Below are 24,818 nucleotides of genomic sequence, written 5' to 3'. Positions count from 1 at the left end.
CTTCGCACCACACAAACTGCAAGAAAGCTTTTACTGCGGTTAAAACCAGCAGAGACCATAGAGTCAACATCTACTTCACAGCGCAGCATGGCAACAGAAGAAACCGACGCTGTGTACGAACACACACACAAACACGAGCGCGGAGATGCACAAGGGAGAAGTTCAACGGGATCTCCAACCGACATAACAAGTCACAAGAGATGCGTCTGTGAGCATATGGAGATGATGAACAAAACTGTTTTTGAAACCAGACCGTTAATATGCGCTCAGTGTAGAAACTAAATAAGAAGGACTATACACGGAAAAACCACTTTGTTCAGTAGAAAACCAATAAAATACTTATTAAATGAATTTATCATTATTCAGTGAGCCATTAGTATCTAAATACACAAACCTTACATCTATTCTGAGACTTTAGTGTACATTACATGAACAAACAAATGACAGTATCAGTCATTAGTTCATGCAACTGTAGGCAAATACTTAGAATGTCACAAAATTAAAAAAAAAAGAAAAAAAGAGGTCAACTAAAACCACCTCATAACCGCTGTATAGAGAGATCTAAAAGTTAGTTAGTGGGTTTTCAGGCTTAGATTATTAAAATGCTAAAATCTGTAGTATTCTGTTATTTGTGTAGGTTTAAGGATTTGTTGAAAAAAGTGTCCATCTGTATCTACTGTATACTGTGTTGTCATGTCAGGCTGGATTTGGGAGATTTGCTGCAAGATGAATATATAATCGCCTCATATAAAACAAAGCATCTGGCCTCCTTCTCCTTCTCAAAATCCAACTGTGTCTCTCTTTCAGTCCCCAACACACACACACAAACACACACACACACACACTTTTACAATGGGCAACCCAGACATCCGCAGGCCAGGGAGGAGGTGTCTCCTAGCAACTGGTTCTCAGCTAAAGCATTTGGTCAGCCAGCTTTTTCTGGAGAGGAGAACACTGGCACAGCACTGTGGTGGGACTCATGAACTGACACAAGGACGGAGATTAAGTCAGCGAATGTGAGGAAAAGTAGAAAATAAATACTGTAATATTAGAAGGCTGGAGTGCCTCAGACATCTCAGAGATACTAAAGGGCAGGATAAACATTGTATGACTTATATCTCGCTTGTTATTCTTGGCAATGAGTGAAAATGGTGTCGTCAAGTAAATCACAGCCCAGTCAAATTAATGCAGCAGAGTAAAGAAGAGCACTTCATCATGTAGGACATAAATTTCCCGGCTTGACAGATTTACATTGATTGAGCACACTGAGATGAGCCGAACACGCCCCTTTGGGTAATATAGTGCCACAGTCAATCACCCATCAGACGCTCATCACAGCTGCAGCCCCGCCGTCCCGGCCTATCAGGCGGGTTTCTCTGCAAGCTGTCCAGCAATATGTGGAGCCTGTGTGAAGTGAGAGGAATGCAAAGACAAGGGGGGCTTTTGTTTCTGATGTGTTCAGAAGAGAAACTTTGGAGATGGAATAAATTTGAGGTCGGTAACAGCTGGCAGTCGGTTGTGTTATGTTAGGATTTCACAGAGTAGCATGCAAATAACCTGTTCTACTGTCCTCAGCAGCTGTTCGGTCTCACTCTATACTGTATCACACCTGTATGGTAACGCCGGTCAGATTTGTACTGTCTCACATCGTGCTGCTGAGAAATGTTGACGAGTCCAGTGGGTCACAGAACTTTTGGGTTTGGGTGGAAAGACATGACTCATAATGACTTTGACAATTGGCTAATTGCTAAAACTCCACAACGTAACCCAGCTGAAGGTTATATTATTTTGCCATAAGGTCGTCTTCTTTTTTTCAATCATTGTTTAATTACTGTTTTCAACGGCCTTTAGGGGGAATACTTTGGGACATTTTGGGAAATACGTTTATTTGCTTTCTTGCTAGCCGGTGACCTTTGTTGCATGTCGTACTCTGTAGAAGTACTCGTAGAATCTCTATACCACTATAATAATGGGGTAGTGTTAAGTGTTCAGTAGCAAAGAAAAGTTGCAGATTTTGGCTTTAATCGAGTGAAAACAGTTTTCCTGTTTGCACCTGCTCCTTTCAGGGAGTGCAAGTTTGATTTCCTCAAAAAGGTTTTAAAAGTAGTCTTAGCCTATTGACATTCTGTACAGAACTGTGTTATTTGGGTCCAATCCAGAGGGAAGAAGAACCCCGTCCTTAGAGACCCATTCACAGGAGCCAAACCTTCTCGCCTCATCCCCTCTCACAGCAGTCCGTCCTCAGCAGTTTGAGCTTACATGATGTACCTGAGCTGATAAAGCAGGTCACAAACGCTGGCGGAGCAGACAGCTCCAGTGGAGGCCGTTCGCTCCTGCTGAGCTGGACCGCAGTCCGGTCGGCCAGGCGGCCGCGGAGGGGGACGTCTTGCATTTGTCATTCATCATGATCCTCTGGGTCAGCCGCTGTCCTGATGAATGCAATAAGAGCTCTCTCATGCGTCTATCTGCTCAAAAACACTTCAAACCTCTTCTAGAGGATGGATCAATGATTTGTGGCTCGCTCCCTCGTTGGGCAGTTGGTCTTGTTTTTCTGGTTGGCAGAGGCTGATTTTTGGCTCTTCATCACCCCATTAATAAAGGGGGAAAGTTTTATAACCTACGACTGCTTATCTAAGCTGATTAAAGCCACAGCCGCTCCACCAGCCTCCAACCATGGTGACCTCTTAGTTCTTCCTACAGCAAACTTTTCATCATGAGATATTAAAGGTGGAGTCAGAGATTTTGGAGAAAAAGGATAGATTTTTCTAGTAAACATATTTTAGACGCCAGGTTGACCGTCCCACTCGCTCAGACTGGCCCTATTCTCCCCATGCCCCCCATGCTCACCACCCTAAATTAACCCTCTGACAAACACACTGAAACATTTAATTTAATCTTGAGTGTATATTTAGCTTTGGCAGGTTGGTCTCATCCATGGCTGCATGGCTGAATGCACGTTGTACGGATGCTAACTCTTTTATTTAATGTATCTATGGCAGTTACACCAGATACACTGAGGTCATGCTCAGTCTCTTTTAGTTATTCAACATAAACAGCAGGAGAAGTCAGTAGTAAACCAGAAATAATATTATGCAATGTGATTCTGTTTCTCTTTTAAATGTGCCTGAATTTGATTTCAAATTGTAAACCCTTCGGTTAAGGGATTAGGAAAGTCTTGACATTTGCTCCAGTGAGGTTGATGGAACTGTTTGGGGAGACGTTTGAAACACAGAACATGTCTGGCTTGAATCCCCAACAAGTCCTCCGAGCTAAATGACAAAATGTGTTATTTATCATTTCTTTCTAAAATGACACACATAAGTGTTTTCTGATCCGACGCCCCCCCGAGGGCAGAGTGTCATCCTTTGCCTGTGCCTTCTTAAACTGTTGGAAATGATGTTTGCGAAAATGATGCATATGACCATTTCCTGACCTCCTTTTCTGTCTCAACTACTGCGGTTACGGCTCAGGCATCAGGCAGAGGCTAAAAAAAATCTTCTTGCTCAAAGTCGGGAAACAACTGTACAATAAAGCTGAAGTCTTTAACAAGGATCTTTTCCTGAGTGGGTGTTGTTGTCTATAACTGGGAATGCTGTGTGCCAGGCAAGTAATGGGAATATAAATGCACAATCGCATCCTCACTAACAAAAGCAGACTACGTACACTTAGACATGCGGCATTACTGAATCCATCCGAATGGTGAATGATTGACAGAGGCTCCAGATCAGCTGTCACTGGTCCAAAATCATCAGGTCTGGCCCTTTGGCAGCTCCCTTCTCTCAGGTCTACTCACCCAGACTACACACTTCTACCTTGGCACCACGGACGCCACATTTCTTGCCACGCTGCTAGATTGCCAAGTGATCTCTGACACCGCAGCTATGAAAGCTTGACAGAATCACAAAAACAGAGTTGTCTACCGTCTGCCTCCCTCTGTGCTCTTGCAGTGAATCAGCCCACGTCTGAGGCGAACTACAAAGCAAACACGATCACATGAAAGGAAATGTAAACTGCTTCTGTACTATGAGCTGGAGGAATTTTTTCTCTTGCTGACAAAGAGCTTATCACACCACTTTGCATCAGCTTTTATTGCAGTGTTTTATGTGTACACCTTGACGCCTAACTAACATTACTTATAGCTCATCATCACTCCTTGGCAGCATGAGAGGAGCTTATCAGAGACAAGGCTGCCACCCCAAGGTCCATCACAGTGTAAGTAATACGATGTAATCACAGTTTTACTCAGACCAAATCAATATCTGCTGAATGAGAATTAGCCTTAATGAGCAATTTATTGTGTTGCAATGAAACAGACACCGGTTATTCCAGCTTTAATGCTCTCGTAAATTCATAAAGGAGTCCTCCGAGGAATGGGAATGATGATGATGACGACAACACGCATGGTGGGAACATTTCCTTCGCATACAGAAGTGCTAAAATAAATTCAATCCAATCTATTGTAAATATAAGTCGCAGCGTCACATCTCACCAAGAAATACCTAAGCACTGCTGATTTGTGTGCTAAATTATGATCAATATCTTGAGTGTTAAGATTACATTCAAATATTTTAGGATTTCTGATCTGTGTTGGTGACAGCAGCTGATGAAGACCATGTGATAGGGTTAAGAAATTATAAAATAAGGAGTTAAGATGTTGGTGAATACAACAATTAACACTAAAATGTACACTGTATTTTACGTTTGCCTTCAAACATACCATAGCGTGTTATAATGCCATATATGTATTGTATTTATACATAATGCTACATTTTTGTTTCACTTCAGGAAAAGGAAAACACGGATGCAAACACCTCGACATTTAATATACCTCACTTCCTCAATTACATTTTGTATAAATGACAGTTATAGATCTGCAACGGACAATATGCCTCTGAATCCTCAACATTTCTGACATAACCATAAAGATCATGTAAATGGCAGAGTGACTTACGGCCACAACGCGACTGTCAGGATGCATAGACGTGATAAGATGACATGAATCATCTGCAGGGGAACACGTAGCGCAAAACGGTAAGATGAATAACATGAATGCATTCAGGCTTGCAGGAATGTGTGGACCTGGTGGACGTATCAGTGGCAGTGCCATACTGAGGTTCTTGAAATGACTGATGACACTGATATAGACGGATATAATTCAAACCAGTGCAAACATTTAGACGTGACAATTAGACCCATAATTCATGGAGGCATTCATGACAGCAAAGTACATTAGCAACAAATGATTGTAGTCAATGCCAGCCGCCATAGTGACGGTGATGAATTATTAATCGTGTTCATTACTCTTTATGAATAATGACTTGTGCACTTGAATCACATTTGTCATGGTGATAGTTGGTTGTTTAGTGATTTACTGAAGCAGCTCTGCAACATGATCAAAACAAAAGTTCCCATTTTTGTTATATTAACCCAAATAAGGGCACAGGTGTAAATGTAATCAGACTAAGATTTAAATTGAGAGCCCTGGGCTTCGAGGTTGAAGAGCCGATCAGGACTGCTGGTTCTTGTTGTATCTTCACGTAATGCCGCTAAAAGGAATCAGCAGATTTGGCTGAAATAAGGATGAAAGCAAAGCGGGGGTGATATTTTCTTCTTCCCCTTTAATTCAAGGGAATGTGTTTTTAGTTCCTCTCCCACAACAACATACCTGCCAGACTGTGAATTCTGATAGAAATCACATTAGTTTCGGTCAATAACTGGATTCCAAGGAGACACATCAATTTTTGCGCTGTTGGACAGTCCAATTCTTGTTTATTGTCCCTTTGCAGACCTAAAATAGAGCCTGTAAAGGACCTACTGTTCTGAGGACATGCGCAGTATTTAAGGTATAAGGTTTGTGTTTGGCTCAGATGTAGTCAAGGTGGTGTAGTTGACACGGCTGTAGCAGCTTGCTAAAAGCACCACCCCAACATTAAAGTTTGCTAATCCTTACCCTACTGGCTTGTTAACTGACATAGCATATAGTCATTGTAGATTTAAAGTTACCAGCAGTAACAACATTGTTCAGAAGACGCAGGATCAGATTACAAAGAACAAAGGGGTTGACGGGGACAGGAATACTAACTCTCACTGGGCAAAAGGTGGTAAAAAAAGGTAGATGCTGTTTGCACCTGGATGTCAGTAGCCGATAATACTATTTACATGTAGGCGTATGTTAAATAATAACTCACCTAAGTCTAAAAATAAAAAAAGTCTTGGCAGTATCAGTTCTCCAATGAAAGTCCTGTCTGTGAACCATTCAGCTGCCCCTTCCACCTCATTTTGCAGACCGCATCACTCTTCATATTCCGTCACCAGGTCAGGTGTAAATAGCCAAATAGTAGCCGCCTGGCTATTTACACATAGGTGCAAATAGACAGCCAAAAAAAAAAAAAACACAATAAAACAAGCCAGCTTTGTGTTGGTTCAACTTGATCGCCGCCATCAAGGATTATCAAGGTCATTATTCTAACTGCATCAGAAACCAACCCGTTAGAGAAACCCATACCCCTCATGATCTGAATCTGGGTTGGTCATTTGACAGAGTATTTAGGCCAGTCTCCAATAAACCTGTCGTTTTCCATAAGGACCTGCACATTCTGCCTTTTAAAAGCCACACATGTGGAACACCAAGGTAAAATTACCAGAGAATACAGACACACCGTATTGTTACAGAGCCAGATCTCAAGATAATTTATCACATACCCTGCAGACAGGTCTGAATGTCCAGGACTCCAAACACCCAGGATGTGTGTCTGTAAGTGGAGAGAAAACGAGAGCATGAACCAGAAAGAAAAAGAGATTAGAGCAGGAGAGAAAGAAAAAGAGATTTCCTTCTGGGAGCCACTGAGTCAGACTGGGATGATGTATTGTTCTTTTTCCTGTTTTTTAAAACCGGGTTCTTTGTGTCTCGGCTTATGGACAGTGGGGGTCTGTATCACCACTCTGCAGGGCCAGTGGGGTTCATTTACACTTCATATGTATACTGGGAGGACCTCAAAAGCCAAAAGATGCAGACTTTCTTGTTTGTCCACAGACTAAAGAACCCATGGCATCAAATGTGCATTGAAACATACCACAAAACACATTGTGGCTTCTTTAACATTTCTGTCACTCCTATCTGTGTATGTCTTTTTCTCTTGGGCAGGTCTACGCTACTTAATAAACAACACGCTCCAGTACTCTGCTGTTACCTGTGGATTGATTTTAGCTGTGTAGCATCACCCACCTCCATCCATCATGTGTAATGTATGTCATCTAATGTAATGAGCCTGCTCCCCACACCCTACACAATTCATATTTGAAACACTCCGTAAGGTGAAGTGGTTATGTGTGTCGGAGGCGTGTTCCAGAGGCACAGCAATAACAGATGGGCTTTGAGGCATGGCCTGAATGCTAAAAGCAACATCCGTGGCGTAGCGTCCCCAGTGCCAATTCAGATCTCACACTGACATTTTGAAGTTTTTATATCAACTGAATTTCGATTTATGAAATCCAGTTTAATGACACTGACAACTGACCCAATAGAATTTCCTTGAGATATGGGATTCCCAAAAGCACAGCACTGCTAACAAACAATCTCCACTGACGTAACACAGGCCAAAGGCTGCTTTATTACGTGATCTTGAGGTGGGAATCCATGTTAAAATCTGCTTTTAAGACTGTAATTACTTCAGCTGAAATTGTGTGTACACGTTGCACATTGTTTAGTTTCTGTGAGTGTTGAATTACAAACACCACACCACAAATTAGCACCCAAAAAAACTGGAGTAGTCGTATTCTAGCATAGAAATACTGTAAAAAAAAAAAAAATCACAGGGAGAAGAACTGGGGTTAATAAGGAGCTAATTTTAGCCCCCGGGGCTCCAAAGCAGATTAATGCAGCTATGTATTCATTCATTTTACAATGCTGAACTGTAATAAGTGCAAGTGTTTTGGTTAATGCCTTCCAATGTATGCAGGCCCACTGCTCTTTTAAAACAGGTGGGTAGGATTGGGTGCAAAGAGTGAAAACAAAATAAACACTGTCACAGGAATAGGGCGCACGAAAGAGATTAGAATAGATGTGCCCATACACAGACTTTGAAATGACAATGATCAGCAAAATAATACTAATGATATTTGAAATAATAGAAAGAAATAGAAAATTTTAATAACGCGAATGAAACAAAGTAAAAACTATATATACATATTAAGTTTGTTTCCATACAGAAAGAGAGCATTTAATCAAGTACTTTACTTCAGTCCAGTTTTTGAGGGACTTTACTGGAGTATCTTCTTTATGCTACTTCATAATTCTACTCCACCACACACACAGTCCTTTATACTCCACTACTTTTATTTGATAGCTTTAGTTACTAGCTACTTCGCATATTTGGATTATTGCTATATGAATTAACTAATAAATTATGATACATTATTACAGGTCAAGGTAGCCAGCAGTATGTAAAGTAATTCAAATTAGCCCAACCAGCCGGTAAAGCTGCATTATTAATATGAATACAATAATGCAGAGACTGTTTACTGATGTGCATGTGTGTGTGTGTGTGTGTGTGTGTGTGTGTATGAGCATTTGTTTCTGGGCATTTCCATAGCAGTGAATACTCCTGTGTGTCATGCATGATACATATCATATATATATATATATAGAGAGAGAGATGTCGTATGATAGTATGGTGTATGTGGATGTGTGTGTGTGTGTGTGTGTGTGTATGTGAGAGAAAGAGAAAGTTAATTAATTCCCAGGGCAGGGGCACACACACATTCACACATACCTAAGTAATCATAGGGATTCAATACACTGGGACTTGTTCCACGCATGCAAAGACCTCAGCTGGTTGGCAAGGACAAAGTCTCCATGAGGACAGTAGGGAGGATGACTTTTCTCTCCTTGTTTACCTTGAGAGGGATAATCCAATCACGTTAACCCGTCAGTGTGTTTTATTTTATCACTGATTCCCAACAAAGGTTCTAACATGTTTTCATGTCACGTCACACCCAGATCCCAATCCCCCAAGATCCCAATTTAATCAAATATGTTCAGATTTCAGCTCATGTTAATATTTAAATGTGTATTTATCAGATTTGTGGTAAGACTGATTCTGTGATTAACATTCCTATTTGTTTTCTCCTTTGGGAAATTATACTGAATCAAAATGGAAGTGTTCCTCCTTTTGCTGAGAAGCCTTTGTGCACTTTTATGTCCTCAATCCCCACTTTGACAACCGGTGATTTCCAAAATGGAAAAACCTCAGGGACCTTCCTATGAATGGCTCATGGGAAAAGGCCGGGCATATTCCCTCTGTATTCCACTCTGTGTGAGATGAGCCTACGGGAGAAACAGTCGGGAGTGAGCAGTGGAGGGTACTTTGGCCTCCACTTGACTGGGCAGGGATCTTGGGAGGTCAGGTGGAAAACGGCAGGGGAGTTGGGCTCACATTTCCCGGGGCAGGTGTGCGAGCTTGTGGCAGGGTTACCCGCAGAGAGAGGGGCTAAATTCAGACTTGCCCTGGGATTTCACAGTGAGATGCTCAAGATCTCCCTGGGCCTCACCTGGGAGAGATAGGTAATAAGAAGCTCTGGATCTCTGCATTAGATAATTGATATCTTGAGTGAGATGAGGCCGCCATCTTCTGGGAGGAAAACAAAGTGCAGCAAACTGTCAGTAAACGGGATCCTTTATCAAATCTAGTAGTTTAGTTCCCTCTGCTGGTCAAATAAAGAGAAACATCATAGTAGCATCAGTGCTGCCACCATGGATCCAAAAATCTAAGATATTCAAATAAAAGCCACATAACATTTTTATAATTTCATCTTTTTTTTATTTCAAATGCACAACAACTAAATATCATAAACAGATGAGGATGAAACAGAAGGACCAACATCGCACCATTGATCTTATGCACCTTTCCTTGGTGCAATATATGGTGTGCAGCATTGTAAAAATATTAAACTGTAGTCATTTGTGAGGCTGCGCTTTAGTGTGCAAGTCCTGGATTGCATGAAGAACTGAAGTACACGCATGCACATGTTCTATGAAATATCTCCTATCACATTGACATAATCAACTGAATGTCATAGCTGCCTGTATTTATGCAGTAAGAACTTTTGCCTGGTAAGAAAAACTCAATCTCTAAGTTCAGGGTTTAACTTGTAGAATGTCAAATGTTTTATGGGCTTAGACAGCAGGAGATTCCAGCAAACATCCCCCATTTGTGCATCTCCCAACTTCCGGACCTTCCAAGAAAACAGAGACATCATATGATCCTGTTATGCGGAACTCTGGACACATGAGTGCCATAAATTTTTTTTTTTTTTTTTTTTTTTTTTAAATCCCACAAATTCTGGCCCCCGTATCAGCTGCTGGCTTTGAATGCATCCAGATGACATCTCCTAACATCTGACTGCAAATGCAATTTTTCACCCTTCATAAATCTTAACCAAGGGAACCTCTTGTACACGGAGGAATTTTAACAAGAATGGCTATCGCTGATGAAGTGAAACTGACGTCCATACAGCGGTCGGTCAAGTGAAAATAAGGAAAAACAGTGGCCTCAGTGTTTTGGGTTGTTTTTTTTTTTTTTTGTGGGTGGTTATTTCTGTTGCTTCTGTGCTGTTCTGAGCCATGTTTGATGTAGACAGAAATATTGCACAAGCATTTCAGGTTCAGTTGAGGCTACATATGCATGAAAGCTGAGAGAAAGAATCATTCACATAAAAGTATACAAACCACAAAACAGAGCTTTAGAGGACACAAGCTGGAAGTGTGTGTTGTTATTGAAAGTAACCCCCCTGCAGTCTGTGCAGCTGCCTCTACAGCACGCTGACCCTTTCTCCCCAGAGTCCCAAAAGGCCTCTGTCAAGCTGAACACACATGTAAGAGCACAGGCCAGCACACCAGCAGTACAATGCAGGAGAGTTTCAAGACTTTAAACTGCAGTAATTACTTGCTGAAGCTTGGAAGAGTGCTGGCTTTGTTCCCTGCTGAGGCTGGGCGGGTGGGGTGAGAGCCAATGAGGGGAGAAAAACATGCAGGGTAAGTTAGGGGGAGAGGGGGGCCATGTCGTGGCCTGTGTTTTCTCTTCCTAACACAGCTTCGGTGTCCTGCTGCAAATGTGTTCAGAAGGGCTAACAGGAAGCACAAAGGGGACTGTTGTTTGCTGTTCGGGGGAAAAGTTGGAAAAGCGGAAACGGTTTTAATGCAGTGTCGCAGCTGAGTTTCTATCAAAAGGAGACAAAAAAAAAGGCGTAACAACTTAAGTTTGCAAGGCTTTAGCACGATTAAGGGAGCTGAGAGGGGTCAGTTTGAGGTGGCCAAGTGGAATCCACAGAGAAATGGACGAGACACAGATGAAGAAAGAGGAGGATGACAAGAAGGAGGTGGTGCACCTTCGGAGAGAGATCAGCATGCTGCCTGCGGTGTCCTTCATCATCGGTACGGTGGTGGGCAGCGGGATCTTCATCGCACCCAAGGGGGTCCTGATGAACAGTGGCAGCGTGGGGCTGTCTCTGCTGGTGTGGGCGCTGTGTGGGGTCCTCTCCATGTTTGGTAAGATGCTCAGTGGACATGAGATTTATCTCCACTCTGTAATTGTTCATTTCTATTCCTTACTTTAACTTTTTTTTGATCTTACATTGCTTTTTCTTCACTTAATGTATGTGCTTTTGTACAATATGTGAGGGAATATGCTAGAAAAACACAATATAGAATAACAGAAATAAAACATTTCATCAAAGGACTTGTGCTCCTCCCACAGTCCAAAGACATGCAGGTTAGGTTAACTGATAACTGCATGAATGGTTTTCTGCCTCTTTGTGTCAGCTGGGATTGGCTCCAGCCCACCTGTGACCCTGAATGATGAGCGGCATAGACAATAGATGGATGGAATTATTCACTAATCAAAAATAATGAAATAAAAGGATTAATCCGAGCAATGAATGATTATTTAGGCTTTTTAATTTAAATTCATTTTTGGATGGACTCATGAGCCTACATTTAATTGCTCACTTGTTTTTATTTTCAGTATGTTTTTCAATACATTTTTCATTCCATCATTATATGAAATCATTGATTGTGATCATTAATCACTGACACGGCGGCACACTCCAGACTCCATATAAGCAACATTTACCATTTTGCTGCAAGGTATTCAAAAGGCACACAGTAACAAGCAAAAGGGTCTAAAACCATCCACAGCCACCTATAGGTGAGGCTGTACATTGTGCTAAATGCTAATATGGACATGCTAATATGCTCACAATGCAGCAGGTAAAATCTTGACCAGGTTCACTATGTTAGTTTAGCATGTTGTAAACAATAGACTCGGATTCATCTTTTTGTTTCTTTAAATTAGTTAAAGACTTTTGTTCAACACTTAAATAACATTTCATATAGTTTTCCCTGTCTGTGTCATTAGGGGCCCTCTGCTATGCTGAGCTCGGCACCAGTTTTACAAAATCAGGGGGCCACTACACTTATCTTCTGGAGACACTGGGGCCACTGCCTGCGTTTTTGCGACTCTGGGCTGAGTTCTTATTCATCAGGTTGGTTAGTTTCATTTTGGACTGTGTGCACTGACTTGAAGTTCACATCACAACCACATGACACAGGATATTTTCTCCATCCAGGCCAGCTGTGGCTTCCTACGTGTCCCTGGCTTTTGGCCGCTACGTGGTGGAGCCCTTCTTTGCGCCTTGTCCTGCACCCGCAGCGTTAATCAAAGTTGTCAGCATCCTCGGAGTGAGTGAGTGGTTTTACGCCTCTTGCTTGTATCCACAATACCATTGTGCCACTTGTAGTGCAAGACGCAGATCCACAAACCTTTCTCCTGTCTTTGTGTCTGTAGCGTTTGTCGTGGCAGTCAACTGCTGGAGTGTGACCTTGGCCTCTCGCACGCAGGTCACCTTGACTTTCATTAAGATGTTTGCTCTGGTCCTCATCATCATCCCTGGCGTCATCGCTCTGATCAAAGGTGGGAGGGTGTGATTGTTACTCCTGAGGGTGCACATGGCTTTTAGATGACTGTCACGTCCTGTCACATGACGTTGATTTGTTGACAACGCTCACTCTCTCCCTCTTTCTCTCTCTGCATCTTCTTTCCAGGAAAAACAGAGAATTTCCAGAATGGGTTTGAGGTTGATTCATTAACATTAGATAAGTTGCCACTGGCCTTCTATAATGGCCTGTACGCCTATGGGGGTTGGTAAGCCAGCATTTATTTCACTATGAACGTTGGCTTCAATTCAGCTCTTTATCATCATCCTAATACATTACATGGGACCTTTTCCTTTTTCCTGTAGGTTTTATCTGAACTTTGTCACAGAAGAGGTCGTAAACCCAAATAGGTATTTTACGCACACTTACACTCCCCTCAGATCTATTTTTAAAAGCTATGTTGCCTTGAACATACTATTATACGTCTCTGTGTGTACCTTGTCCTGTCAGAACCATCCCACTGGCAATATTCTTCTCCATCGTGACAGTGACGGTCTTTTACGTGCTTGTTAATGTGGCCTATTACACCATGATGACTCCCGCCGAGCTGCTGCTGTCTGAGGCTGTGGCTGTGGTCAGTGCTACGCTCTGAAGTGCCCCGATTATAGAAGGAAAATCATGAGAAATATGTACTGAATGTTTAAAAGCCGGTCTAATCGTGTGTCCGTGTCCCTGCAGACGTTTGCGAACCGTGCTCTCCAGGGAATGGCGTCTGTGATTCCCGTTCTCGTGGCCCTGTCCTGCCTCGGAGCGCTCAACGGTGGCTTCTTTGGGTCACCAAGGTAATTTGGCCACAGACATGGCTATTATTGCCATTTATGGTTGTGCTTTAAATCAGGCCAAGAGTGGCTGCTAACAGCCTCTTAGCAAGCTTTACTGTTTGGGTCGCAGGATGCTGTTTGTGGGAGCCAGGGAGGGCCACTGGCCTCCAATCTTTTCCATGATCCACATCCGGAGACACACTCCTTTGCCTGCCGTGCTGTTACTGGTAAAACGCTTTGCACACACAATAAACCAGCAAAACCAGCTGACATTTTATATCAGAGTCAACACATAAACACATCCGAAGTTCCGCTTCAAAGCTTTTCACTGCATCTCAATCTTTATCAGCAGGTGGAGTTAAGATCTTTTGTCAAACTACTGTTTCCAAGGTCAAGAATTAACTTTCACACTCAGCACATGTTGCTGTTCCGTTGTTCAATAATTACTTGTGTGCTTGCGATTCTAATGTAAGAAATCTTGTAAGAAATCGAAATGGGAAATGATAGAAAATTATGAACTGTGCAAGTGGAAGGTGCTTTACTCTCCACTCCGTCACTCTATAAAACAGGAGAGTGAATTTGTCTTTATAGCTGTATTGTCTGTCTCCAGTACCCCTTAGTGGTGTTGATGTTGATCAATGGAGAGATCTACCAGCTCATCAACTTTGCCTCCTTTGCTCGCTGGTTCTTCATCGCCTTGGCAACCTTGGGGATGCTCATCCACCGATATCGCTTCCCCCTCCACCCAAGACCTTTCAAGGTCAGTACGTCCGTCTTGTGCCAAACTCTGCAACACACACTAAACTGACCAAGTGCTATTTTATGTGATACTTTTGATGACCCAAAGGTGCCCCTGGCCATCGCAGTCACCTTCACAGTGGTTTGCTTCTTCATCGTGAGTCTGTCTCTGTACTCCGACCCCTGGAACACGGGGCGAAGCTGTGCTCTCACACTGACCGGGGTCCCGGTTTACTACGCAGTCGTCTACCGCTTTCGCTTGCCCCACAGATGCAGACGCATCTTCAGTAAGTCATATTAAAATCTGCGCGCTTGTCATTAAGTTTTATAAAATAAAGCAAAAAGTAAAATAGAGCATGTGAACATTTTTAGATTTACTTTTATATGTTAATAATATTGACCATCTTCAATATTCCCAGACTTCTGCAGCAAACAGCTGCAGATCCTTCTAGAAGTGGCTCAACAGGAAGTCCAGACATTCTGAGGACCTCACTGACACTGACAGACGTCCTGGATACCACCTTAACAAGCCTGAGAGCCTCCTTTCCTTTACAGTTTAAACCAACATGCTTTCAGCGTCATTTCCTTACTCAAAGAACTTTAAGATGCTGTGAAAACTCTTGCAACAACTATGCTGGAAACACACGTTGTATCCGACTTCTCTCGTAGAATTGTAATTAGTTATTAGTTTGAGTCAAGCTGCTCATGTTGGACATTTTTGAAGAGTGGGTTTTTAACGGAATAAGTGGTACTTTATCATTCCACATGAATATCTAAAGCTCTGACTGTTTTTACTACGTTCTGTAAAAATCAATAAAGTCCTTTTTGAATCACAGAGACAATCTAAACGTATCTTTTATTCGGAATATAAATAAAAACAGAATAGAAAACTCATACAGGGGTGGTGCACTGTAGCTGGTGTTCAGTCAAGACAAATTGCACCATGTCCATTTACTTTGATTACATGAGCTAAACGGGGCAAATCAAAGCAAAAACATGACCTCCATCCATCCTGTAGGACACACCGACACCAACAGATTTATTGTACAGTCATAGAAACACCAACTTCAGAAAACAGACCAAGGCACACGCTTTGCAAACAGTCAACGCCATCCACCACCAATTGTAAACATTGAAAACTTGCTGCAATGCCAACATATAAACACACGTGCTAACAAACCTGGAGGACTTATTATAACCATGCATTATTTTGGTGGCAAGTTTAAAAGAAATGGGTATCTTCTGTTCCATTCTCCAAAGATGGTGCTGCCAAAAACTGTTCAGCTGTTCCATTTCTGAACATAAATTTTTTTTCATCTTTATTGAAAAGCTACAACAATCTGTGCTAGATAGATCCAAAATATTCGCTATTTTATTCCCAAAGACTATCCTAAAATAAGTTGAAATGAGGAGTCACTGCATGCAAAATGTCCCTCTCTGCAGGTGCAAAGTGCCCTTAAGCTGATACTGGCAAACAATTACTGTAAGAATTTATAAAGTTAAAAGGTGATGGCAGTTCTAAGATTACTGTACAGAGACAATCCTACGGCTGTTAGTGCTTTCTGAAGTACTTTGATGCCATTTATTGCCATCAATCCTGCATCCCAATCTAAAAGTCTAAGAAGGGACTCCAGGACGCTACGACACATCTCACTGGCTTATCACGCGATATATTGTCTTTCATTTACATATGTAAAAGCTAAATTATATATTAAAATGTGCAAATCAACATACAGATACACTTAGACATACTTATCCTCTCTAGCGAATCCTTCAAGAGTACAAATGAATACGACAACAGGATAAATGATAACAAAACGGGACCATGTGTGAGGTTTTCCCACATGGAGGGTTTTACCGAAATAAGAGAGACACAAGAGGCAGTTAATGACAGATGGAAACGATGAAAAACTAAGCCAGAGGTGGAGAGAAACCTCCAGTGTGAGCAGCTTGCCATTTTGACCTGGTAACGACAATTAAAGTGTCCCCTTTAGTTCTGTTCCCAACGGTAGAAAGAAAACATCCAGAGTCGAGCAAAGCAGATGCAAAATAAAGCCAACTCGAATAAAAAATGAAAGAGGTTAAACAGTTTGGCACGGAGCATTAAAGCTATAAAATTAAAAAGGTTCAAATGAATGAATACAGCAGCCAAATGGAAGGTTACAGCCATTATATTAAAGCTGCAATCTGTCAATGTAATCACAGTCACAGTACAGCAAAAATGACTAATGTGCATCCAATGTTGCTTTTGTTAAGCTGTTTCACTTTTTTATGCCTACCACATTGGCACAAGTTAACAATCCTTAAAACAATAAAAAAAAAAAAAAATTGTAGATTTGCCAAATTAACATGTTCTAGATGGTCTGCCTTACTTTGCTATACGTGATCATCTACTTGTATTTGGGGTCTCACATTGGGGACAAAGTTATAATTATAAATTAATAATTATAAATATTAATTATAAAAAATTGTGCACTGTTCCCTTTAACACACATGCTGTAGTCTTCTGACTTTCGCCAAATCTAACAATTTCCACAAATTTGGATGTACGGTTTATTCTTTTTCTCCCAAAGATCTATCCTACATCTGCATCTGCTTTGCCGTCTCTGTGTTCCCCACCTCTAGTGTTTTGGCCCTCGGCCTACTTAAACTGAGGGATGAACTCGGACCAGCTGATGTTGGCCATGCCTAGGTCATCATCGTCCAGGCCAGAGAAGCTAATATCCACTAGTATCTTGCTCAGGCTGTCATTCATTGTATCCAGGACGAGGCCCTCTGTGATAGAGCGGTTGGTGGGCGTTGCCCCGCCCGCCTGAAGCAGCTCCATGGAGGAGCTGCTCTGCAGGCACTGGATGGGGGAGCCTGATGATGCGGTCGCTCTGGAGGGAGCGGAGTTGAGCAGCTCTCTGGGGGAGCTGAACAGAGGCAAGTCTTTAAAGGGAGTGCTGTTGAAGCTGAAGGTGGTGTAGTCATGCCGCGGCGTGACTGCGGGACCGCCTGGTGTGCGAATGGGGCTGAAGTCCAGAACGTCTCCGCTCCCCTTGCCCACCGGGGTCACCTTCCAGGGCTCGGCCGCGACATTAAACGGGGGCTTGCTTGGCGTGGAGGAGGTGAGGTGGCTGCTGCTTTTTATGGGGGTCTTGAAGGAGTACTCCCGATCTGGGCTGTGCTGCTCGTGCTGGTGCTCGTCCGGCTCGGCGTCTCGCGCATCCTGGAAGGTTGAGGCATCCGAGGCTACGCCAGAGTCAAAGAAAGTATTATCAGGGCAGAGGAGGACGGGCTCGTCGTCCAGAGAGCGAACCAGGCGCTGTTTACGTCGGGAGCTGCTGGCCTGTCTCTTCGGAAGGGATTTGGGAGTCTCGCATTTGATCGGAATGCACTCCGGCTCCTCCTTCAGCTTGACATCTTTGTTGTTCTGAGGAAATGTTACTGCAGCTTGGACATCACTTTGGGTCACCTGTCAGACATAAAACGTGTCATTCACAATTCTACCATGACTCTTGCTACTGAAAAAGTGTATTTTTAAAATTTATGTTTGAGCTTCTCAAATATAGAACTTCAAAAACAACATTGAGGATGTGCCTTTGAATTCGGCATGCCTCTGCAATAGATTCGTCTTTACCTTAGGAGCTATCCGCACTCTCTTGGCTCCTCGTGAAACGCTGCGTTTCTGCTGTGAGCAGGAGGTCGGGCACTGGGCCGATGAGGACGGCAGGTAGACGGAGGAGGTGACGGGGAGCTGGATGGGGACCAAGTAGGAATCGGTTCGCGGGAGAAGAGGTTTCATCTTCCTCTCTGGTGGTACAAAACACAACAGCAGCTCAGAGCAGAGCATCTTAACGACCAACTTTTAACATTTTCTGTCCATTTCTGGACACTTTTAGCTGCATTTTCCCTCTTCCTGTTTAACTCACCCAAGCCAGTTGGTGTTTTTCTTGCATCTGGAGGCATCTTCTTTTGTTGCTGTGAAAGGTGAAATTGCACACCATTACTTTATAGGGTTTCAGTATTCGTCTCAGTGGCCGTCTTATTCCTCACTACACTTTAGTGACAACCTGTGTCTCTCCATTGATAGCACACTAGAACAGACAGATGTCAAAGTTAGACCTCTTAATACTGTCCCTACACTGTATGGAGGAACGATAGATACATTTCTGAGTGCATAAAGTCTTTGTTGGACTTCAGCCTCCCCTCCTGTTAATATCATCTCCTCCTGCAACAAAACGATTTATCTAGACCTTAGACCTCCAGCTGCAGCTGCGCTCTTTGGATCAAAAAAAAAAAAAGAGTGAAAGTGAACAGCTTCTGGTTTTCTGTCCCTTTTTTTGCTTTCTTCTGCCTGACTGCAGGGATGAAAACTGTTCCTAGAGAATTAAAAGAAAGATAAAAACCAATCTTACTTGGTGGGGGAATAAAAGCATTGGCACTGGAACAGGAGCAGTCATTGGGTCGCAACCAGGCTGCAGGGAAAGATGTAGAATGAAAGATTGGAAAACAAAAGTCGATAAATCCAAAACGGAAATAAATCTGAGAGCACTGCATATGACGATGAGTATAGACAAAACATGGCGGATAAGTTAGGAAATTATATACAAGGACATGATGATTGTTAAGGAATATGGTCACATAAAAAAGTAACATTAGAGATTTCCCATTTTCTGTGTGAAACAGCATTCACATCATGTGACACACAGTTTCCCCGACACCACAGACGATGATAATTCAATACAAAAAAAATAAATACAGCTTCCTTCTTTCTAAAAGTGGGAGAATGTGACAGCTCACCTTGTACACCTGATCAAGAGTGAGGCATCGATTGGCTTCGGGACGGATAGTCCAGAAAGAAATTTTACCATCTGGCGACGTCTCACGAATGAACATGTCGTGCAGCGAGAGGTTATGGCGGATAGAATTCTGCAATTATAAATAAACAGAAATTATATTATCATAAGACTATTATTGGATGTGCACACCCACAAATTTTACATTTAGATGTAAAATACCTTCCATCCTGGTTTGGCCACCTCTCTGAAGTACGGGAAGTGGTCCTCGATCCACGTGTAAATCTCTTTCAGTGCCATCCTCCGGTTCCTACGACTGTTGATAGCAAACTGGATCATGGCCATGTAGGAGTACGGTGGTCTCTCCGACATGGGCTGCTGACCGGCTTCAGCATCCATTTGTGTAATCCGTGCCTGTACAAGAAACGAAGAACCAGAGGCTTGACTACATGATGGATTATTGGATTATTTCACATTAAAGACAGTGTGGACCATAAAGAGATTTCTACTAAATCCCTGTTGTATGGAAACCTCTTAAATCTTTGCGCATGACTTCATGTATGATGCTAATGTAAAAAGAAGCACTCAACATTTTCAAAATGTCTGCAAATGATGGGATAATTAAATAATAAAGTCACGTGACTTACAACCTCATTATTCACAGTAACTGCAATATTGCAGATACTCAAATACACAATAATGTTTTGGTTCCCTTTTTTTATTCGGTTCTGATCTTGCCCCTTAATTGCACTGCATGCATGTTAATTAACGATCAAAATTATTTCACATAAGATCTTGCAGGCTGATGATAATTTTCTTACATGAGCTGCTACCACTAGTTTATTTACTGTAATGGAACGCAATCATTTTAATAATTTCAATTCATTCGATTCATTTTAATCTAACCTGCGGCGCAATAGTTTTCTGCAATCTCACTGCCATGGAGATCATTAAAAATCACACTCACGGGACACTTAAGTGGCACAGACTAGTTCAAGGATGGTGTTAAGAGGACGTGCCGAGACATGCCTTAGATCAGTGTTCCCTCCACACATGCATATGTTCTCACACTGAGGCGACAAGAAGGATCAGCTGACCTGAAAAACATGCGAGTTTGAGTCTTTGTTCTCCTTGTTGGTCATATCCTTGGTGGGATCCGGTTCGAGGGCACTGGTGCTCATTCTGCCCAGCCACTGAATATTGGTGAGGCTGTCGTCTAAAGGACCACAATCCAGATCCTTATTCACTGATAAAAGGAAAGCAAAAACCATTACTGCTTAAACAAAGGGAGGATTAAAGACAGACAACCAAGTCAGTGCTTCTAAAATATCTTGAAATATCTTAGAGGAAAATCTTATCTCCATACATGCTTTTATTCCAGTGAGAGGTTTAGCATCCAGGGAGGTGTGCATAGTTTCGGTTTTCACTGGTTGTCCCTCTGCACTCCTTGTAGAGACGTCATCTCCTTCAGCAGGACAGGGACAAAAAGATCCATTGTCGCTGCTGCCATTTCCACTAAGAAGGATGAACTTGTTTGGCCCTTGGACTCCACACTCTTTGCCTTTGGCAGTGAGGGCCCCAATAACACTTTGAAGGTCTGCTGTTTTGGGAATGACCACCACCTGTGTGTCAGACATGGAGGGGTGGTCCATAATGCGGATGCCATCGGGGAAGCACTGACTGGAGGCGGATTTTGAGGGTTCTTTGGGGTTCTCTGATGCACCAGACTGGCTTTCCAACTCAACTGCTGGCGGATCATTTTGCTGGAAAGGCAGCTTTCTTCTTCTGAGGATCAGGGGTCTCCTTGGGCTCCGTCTCATGGTCATCAAATCATTAAAAATGCTCCTTGGTGTTCACTGGTATTCTGTTGAAAAATAACATAAAAGGCAAATGCATGGGTTGCTTCTAAGCCATTGGGAAAATGTTCATCACTTCACTCTGTCATCACTGCCAGGTGTTTATCATAACAACACCCCGAGCTAACTAGGATCACCGGTAGATTACGGTTTACCTGATAGAAGGTATGAAGTCAATGGCAAGTTAGGAGCTTGCTAGCCAACAGTTAACCCAGGCTGGATTCAAACCGTTACTCTGTCCGCTGATCGATTTAGATTGACACGAAGAAATCAGTTCATAGCAAATAGCAATCAGAACACGGGTGGGACGAGCAAAATGCTAACAATGGACCTTAAGATGAAATCCAGCTCCACACTGCCCGTAAGTCCGTTTTTTAGCTGTGCAGTTTCTCCGTTTTGCAGCCAGTTATTGTAAATATCAGCTGGTTTTGTTTCCTGGAGACTCAAGCCTTCTAGAACAACAGTCGTTAACGCTACATGCCTGCAGCGGACGTGTTTGTGTAACAGTTAACGTTTACCGCTGAAGCCCTGGCAGACATCCAAAGTTTAGTTCGCGTTTTATGGATTCATAGTATTTAGATCAAATAAAAAAGCGATCGGCCAATAGCCCACCATGCAGTCCTCCACCTTAAGAGAACTCCACATTATACAACCGATTCAAGCTGTTATTTCACATTATCGCCCCCTTGTTAACTTTTGTTAGCTAGCTAGCTTGGTTAGCTTAGTGTGGCAACAAGTAGCGGTGCATTTAATTACCCGAGTTTAATAAAACACGCGCTGCATTGTTTATATTAGGTATGCCGAATTAAAGACGTGTTTGTACTTACTGATAAAACCTTTTAAGTGATTCGTTATAGCGTTGCGCATTTGAAGAAAAGGTTATGGAAACATACAATGTCATGATGCTTACAATGATATCCCTTCGAGGTACACGAATGACATACTTATTTTGCTACTTAGTCGGAGGAAACATTTGCTGGCAATACAGATTTCCTAGTGCACCTGACCACCTTCCCTACTGTTAACATCAGATATCTGTGGTTGGAAGCTAAGTTAGCAAGTCGTAGTGGCTAGTCACAAAGTAACAGCTAGTGTTAGCTATCGCTAGCTAACTACTCTATTGTAACGAATAACAAAGCGAATAAAGCCAAACCTTCATATTACTGTGATGTTTTAGGTAAATCCACCGGGCTGGACTTCTTCTTGTGGTTGAAACACTGTCTTCATATCCGATTGTACATCCAAGGATTCATGATATATGTGATATTCTTCCATTTAATATTATTTACATGCCGTCCGGTCGATTCAGAAGCGTTTTTGAATTTTGGCGCTGTGGGTGCTGCATCCGTCATTTTGATCACGTGGTGTAAACGTGCACCAATAGCATCGAGGTAAAGAAATACATTGGCACCAATCAGGGACGAGAGTGGCGGAAACCGGGAAATAACAAGTAACAAGACGGAAAACAAAAAAAGCTCATAGTAGACAACGACAATGGGATAATTATCCTTTCGGACACATATTAATTGTTTGTAACGATGGTTGTGTCTTCCGCGAAGTACAACATTAAGGTATGTAGAATATAATAGCAACAAATGAACACGTTTAAAGGTATACAGCTGCCTGTGGACGTCTGAACCGTGAACTGTGACCTAGACCAGCGAACAGCAACGCTAAAAGTGACATTTATGCTGATTTAGCGATTCTTTCACTCCAACAGGTCTTCAGGAATGATTTCCATTAATGCCCCGCAAAGCCATAAAAACAGAGAGGCCTCCCCTGCTGTTCCAGGAGCGGGCTTCGTGTGGAGCCAGACTCCAAAATGTGCCTGAAGTCCGAGCAGCACTCAATCCCAAAGAATTTTTCACTGAGAAACAAGCACATGACAGCTCAGCTAGTAAATCTTGGGTAAGATGTGAATTTATTGTGATGACTTACTGGTGTGTGACATGGTTCTGTGGTTGCCATTAAGGAGCAGAGCCTTGAGTATGTCTGTGAATCTGTTGTAGCTTCAAGGGTCTGCAGATAAACCTGACTGTCCCGTAAAATTATTTCACAGAATAGCACCAGTTATACGTGACTCAAGTTTTATTATGCTGCTGATTGCTGTACTTTAAATCTTTTAGGTAAGCCCACAGTTTGACAGTTCACTTGCAGCTGCCCCTCCAGCGAGGCGCGGTAGGAGAAAATGCCAGTCCGCCACAAGCATCCTTGACAGTTGCAGTCAGCTGTCCAGGAAGAAGAGTGTGTGCAAATTCCCCTCATTATCGTTCCAGACAAGGTCAAGAGACCAGTCTCATCAACCAAAGAGCACACGCGCAAAGAAAGCTACAGAGTCTACCGTTGTGTCTGCTGCGGGAAATCAATCATGGGGATCACGCCAAATCAAAAGGACAGTTTCAAGTGCACAGCACTCAGACACGCCACAGAGACAGCTGACCTCAATCAGAAAGAGAAATGTGGAGAGGTTGTCTGATGGTGCTGCATCCTCCAGCAGATGTTTGGACAAACCTGAAACTGCACCTGTTCACGTGAGAGAGCGATGCAGAATCCCAGAAGATGATGCTTCAACGCCTGTCTCCAATGCGCTCAGCAGCGTCGGTCCACCACCTGATGTAGACACTCCAAAAGTAATAGAAGAAGGGAGCAGTTGCCCCCCCCCCACCTCTCTACACTTGCTACGGCTTCGGCCGTGTACACCACCACCTAATCAGCCATCTGACATTTTGGCGGCTGACACACCAGAGAGGGATTATGGGGTGAAGGTGACATGGAGGAGGAGGAGGGGTTTGATGTTGTTGTTAAAAGAGAGGGGGCATCTCTCTGAGTCAGATGCATTAATTCACAGCTGATGTACGGACCTGGTAAGAGGAGGCAGTGATGTCAACAGAAAGGATATACTGATTGTTCATTGGACCATTTCTGTGACCAGAATCCTTTCTAATAACTTAGTTTTATTGCACTGAGCGGAGCTGCTGCATTTTTAAGTGCTGATCACATTTCAGTTCACTGACTTTTTACTTCATTTTGCTTTGATTGCATTTCATAATGATGATCCAGGGATGTTATGAAATGACTCTCACCTGTTTGCACAGCCCTCGTAGCTGTGATTCAGATCAAGTAATGAACTAATCAAAACTGCAACAACTACTGCAATATCCAAGCATCAAGGTTTAGACATAACATGCACTCTAACAGATTATGTTGCAGATCATATGCATAAAGGTGTCCAAATGGGTTGTAACTGATATGGTTGTAACCCAATATTGAGGAAACACAAGTGTCTTAAGTTATATAATTGTTATTTTAACATTATATAATGTCATGAATTCTTTAGTCACTGCTGTCATTTGAATGATTCGGATGATTGTGTAACTGGAAACCCCCTTTTTTGTCTTTCAAATATGGTGCATAAAATATATGGAATAAATGAATTAGTCCAAAGAGCAACCAAAATTGTTGCTTTATTAAGACTTCTCACTGGCTACGATTGGTGATGGGATGGCAGGGGTGAGTGAAAACTTATTTCTCTCTGCAATGTCATAGAAGTGAAAACTGAAACAAATTATGCTCATTAAATTGAGATCTTGAGAATATTTGTTTCATGTTTTCAGAAATAAAATATTTTTGTGAGGAAGGATATGGGTAATTTTGACAATTTTCATGAACTACCTGTTGCCATGGTTACTGG

The 24,818-nt window shown here is 42.5% G+C and overlaps 3 protein-coding genes across 3 annotated transcripts; 2 read left to right on the top strand and 1 right to left on the bottom strand.

Annotated features, from left to right (window-relative positions):
* Positions 1–11,331: 11,331 nt before the first annotated feature.
* On the top strand, positions 11,332–15,270 carry LOC139221898 (cystine/glutamate transporter). The gene is made up of 12 exons (XM_070853846.1): positions 11,332–11,545; positions 12,414–12,540; positions 12,625–12,740; positions 12,843–12,968; positions 13,100–13,199; positions 13,297–13,341; positions 13,442–13,565; positions 13,670–13,773; positions 13,883–13,979; positions 14,363–14,512; positions 14,600–14,777; positions 14,910–15,270. The coding sequence occupies exons 1-12, from the start codon at positions 11,332–11,334 to the stop codon at positions 14,972–14,974; spliced, it is 1,446 nt and encodes a 481-aa protein (XP_070709947.1). The 3' UTR covers positions 14,975–15,270.
* A 1,861-nt stretch (positions 15,271–17,131) lies between these two features.
* Positions 17,132–22,399, bottom strand: foxm1 (forkhead box M1). The gene is made up of 9 exons (XM_070853985.1): positions 22,281–22,399; positions 20,638–21,135; positions 20,369–20,517; positions 19,494–19,685; positions 19,276–19,404; positions 18,891–18,950; positions 18,405–18,453; positions 18,113–18,285; positions 17,132–17,947 (listed from the first exon to the last, which is right to left on the bottom strand). Exons 2-9 carry the CDS (start codon positions 21,095–21,097, stop codon positions 17,132–17,134), a joined length of 2,028 nt encoding a protein of 675 aa, XP_070710086.1. The 5' UTR covers positions 21,098–21,135; positions 22,281–22,399.
* Positions 22,400–22,602: 203 nt separating this feature from the next.
* rhno1 (RAD9-HUS1-RAD1 interacting nuclear orphan 1) lies at positions 22,603–24,573 on the top strand. Its single transcript, XM_070854094.1, has 3 exons — positions 22,603–22,698; positions 22,848–23,035; positions 23,254–24,573. The coding sequence occupies exons 2-3, from the start codon at positions 22,871–22,873 to the stop codon at positions 23,977–23,979; spliced, it is 891 nt and encodes a 296-aa protein (XP_070710195.1). The 5' UTR covers positions 22,603–22,698; positions 22,848–22,870; the 3' UTR covers positions 23,980–24,573.
* Positions 24,574–24,818: the final 245 nt, after the last annotated feature.

This window comes from Pempheris klunzingeri, chromosome 22 (genome assembly GCF_042242105.1).
Source record: "Pempheris klunzingeri isolate RE-2024b chromosome 22, fPemKlu1.hap1, whole genome shotgun sequence".
NCBI lineage: Eukaryota > Metazoa > Chordata > Actinopteri > Acropomatiformes > Pempheridae > Pempheris > Pempheris klunzingeri.
Note: the sequence above shows the minus strand (reverse complement) of the source record. Positions and strands in the feature narration are given on the sequence as shown.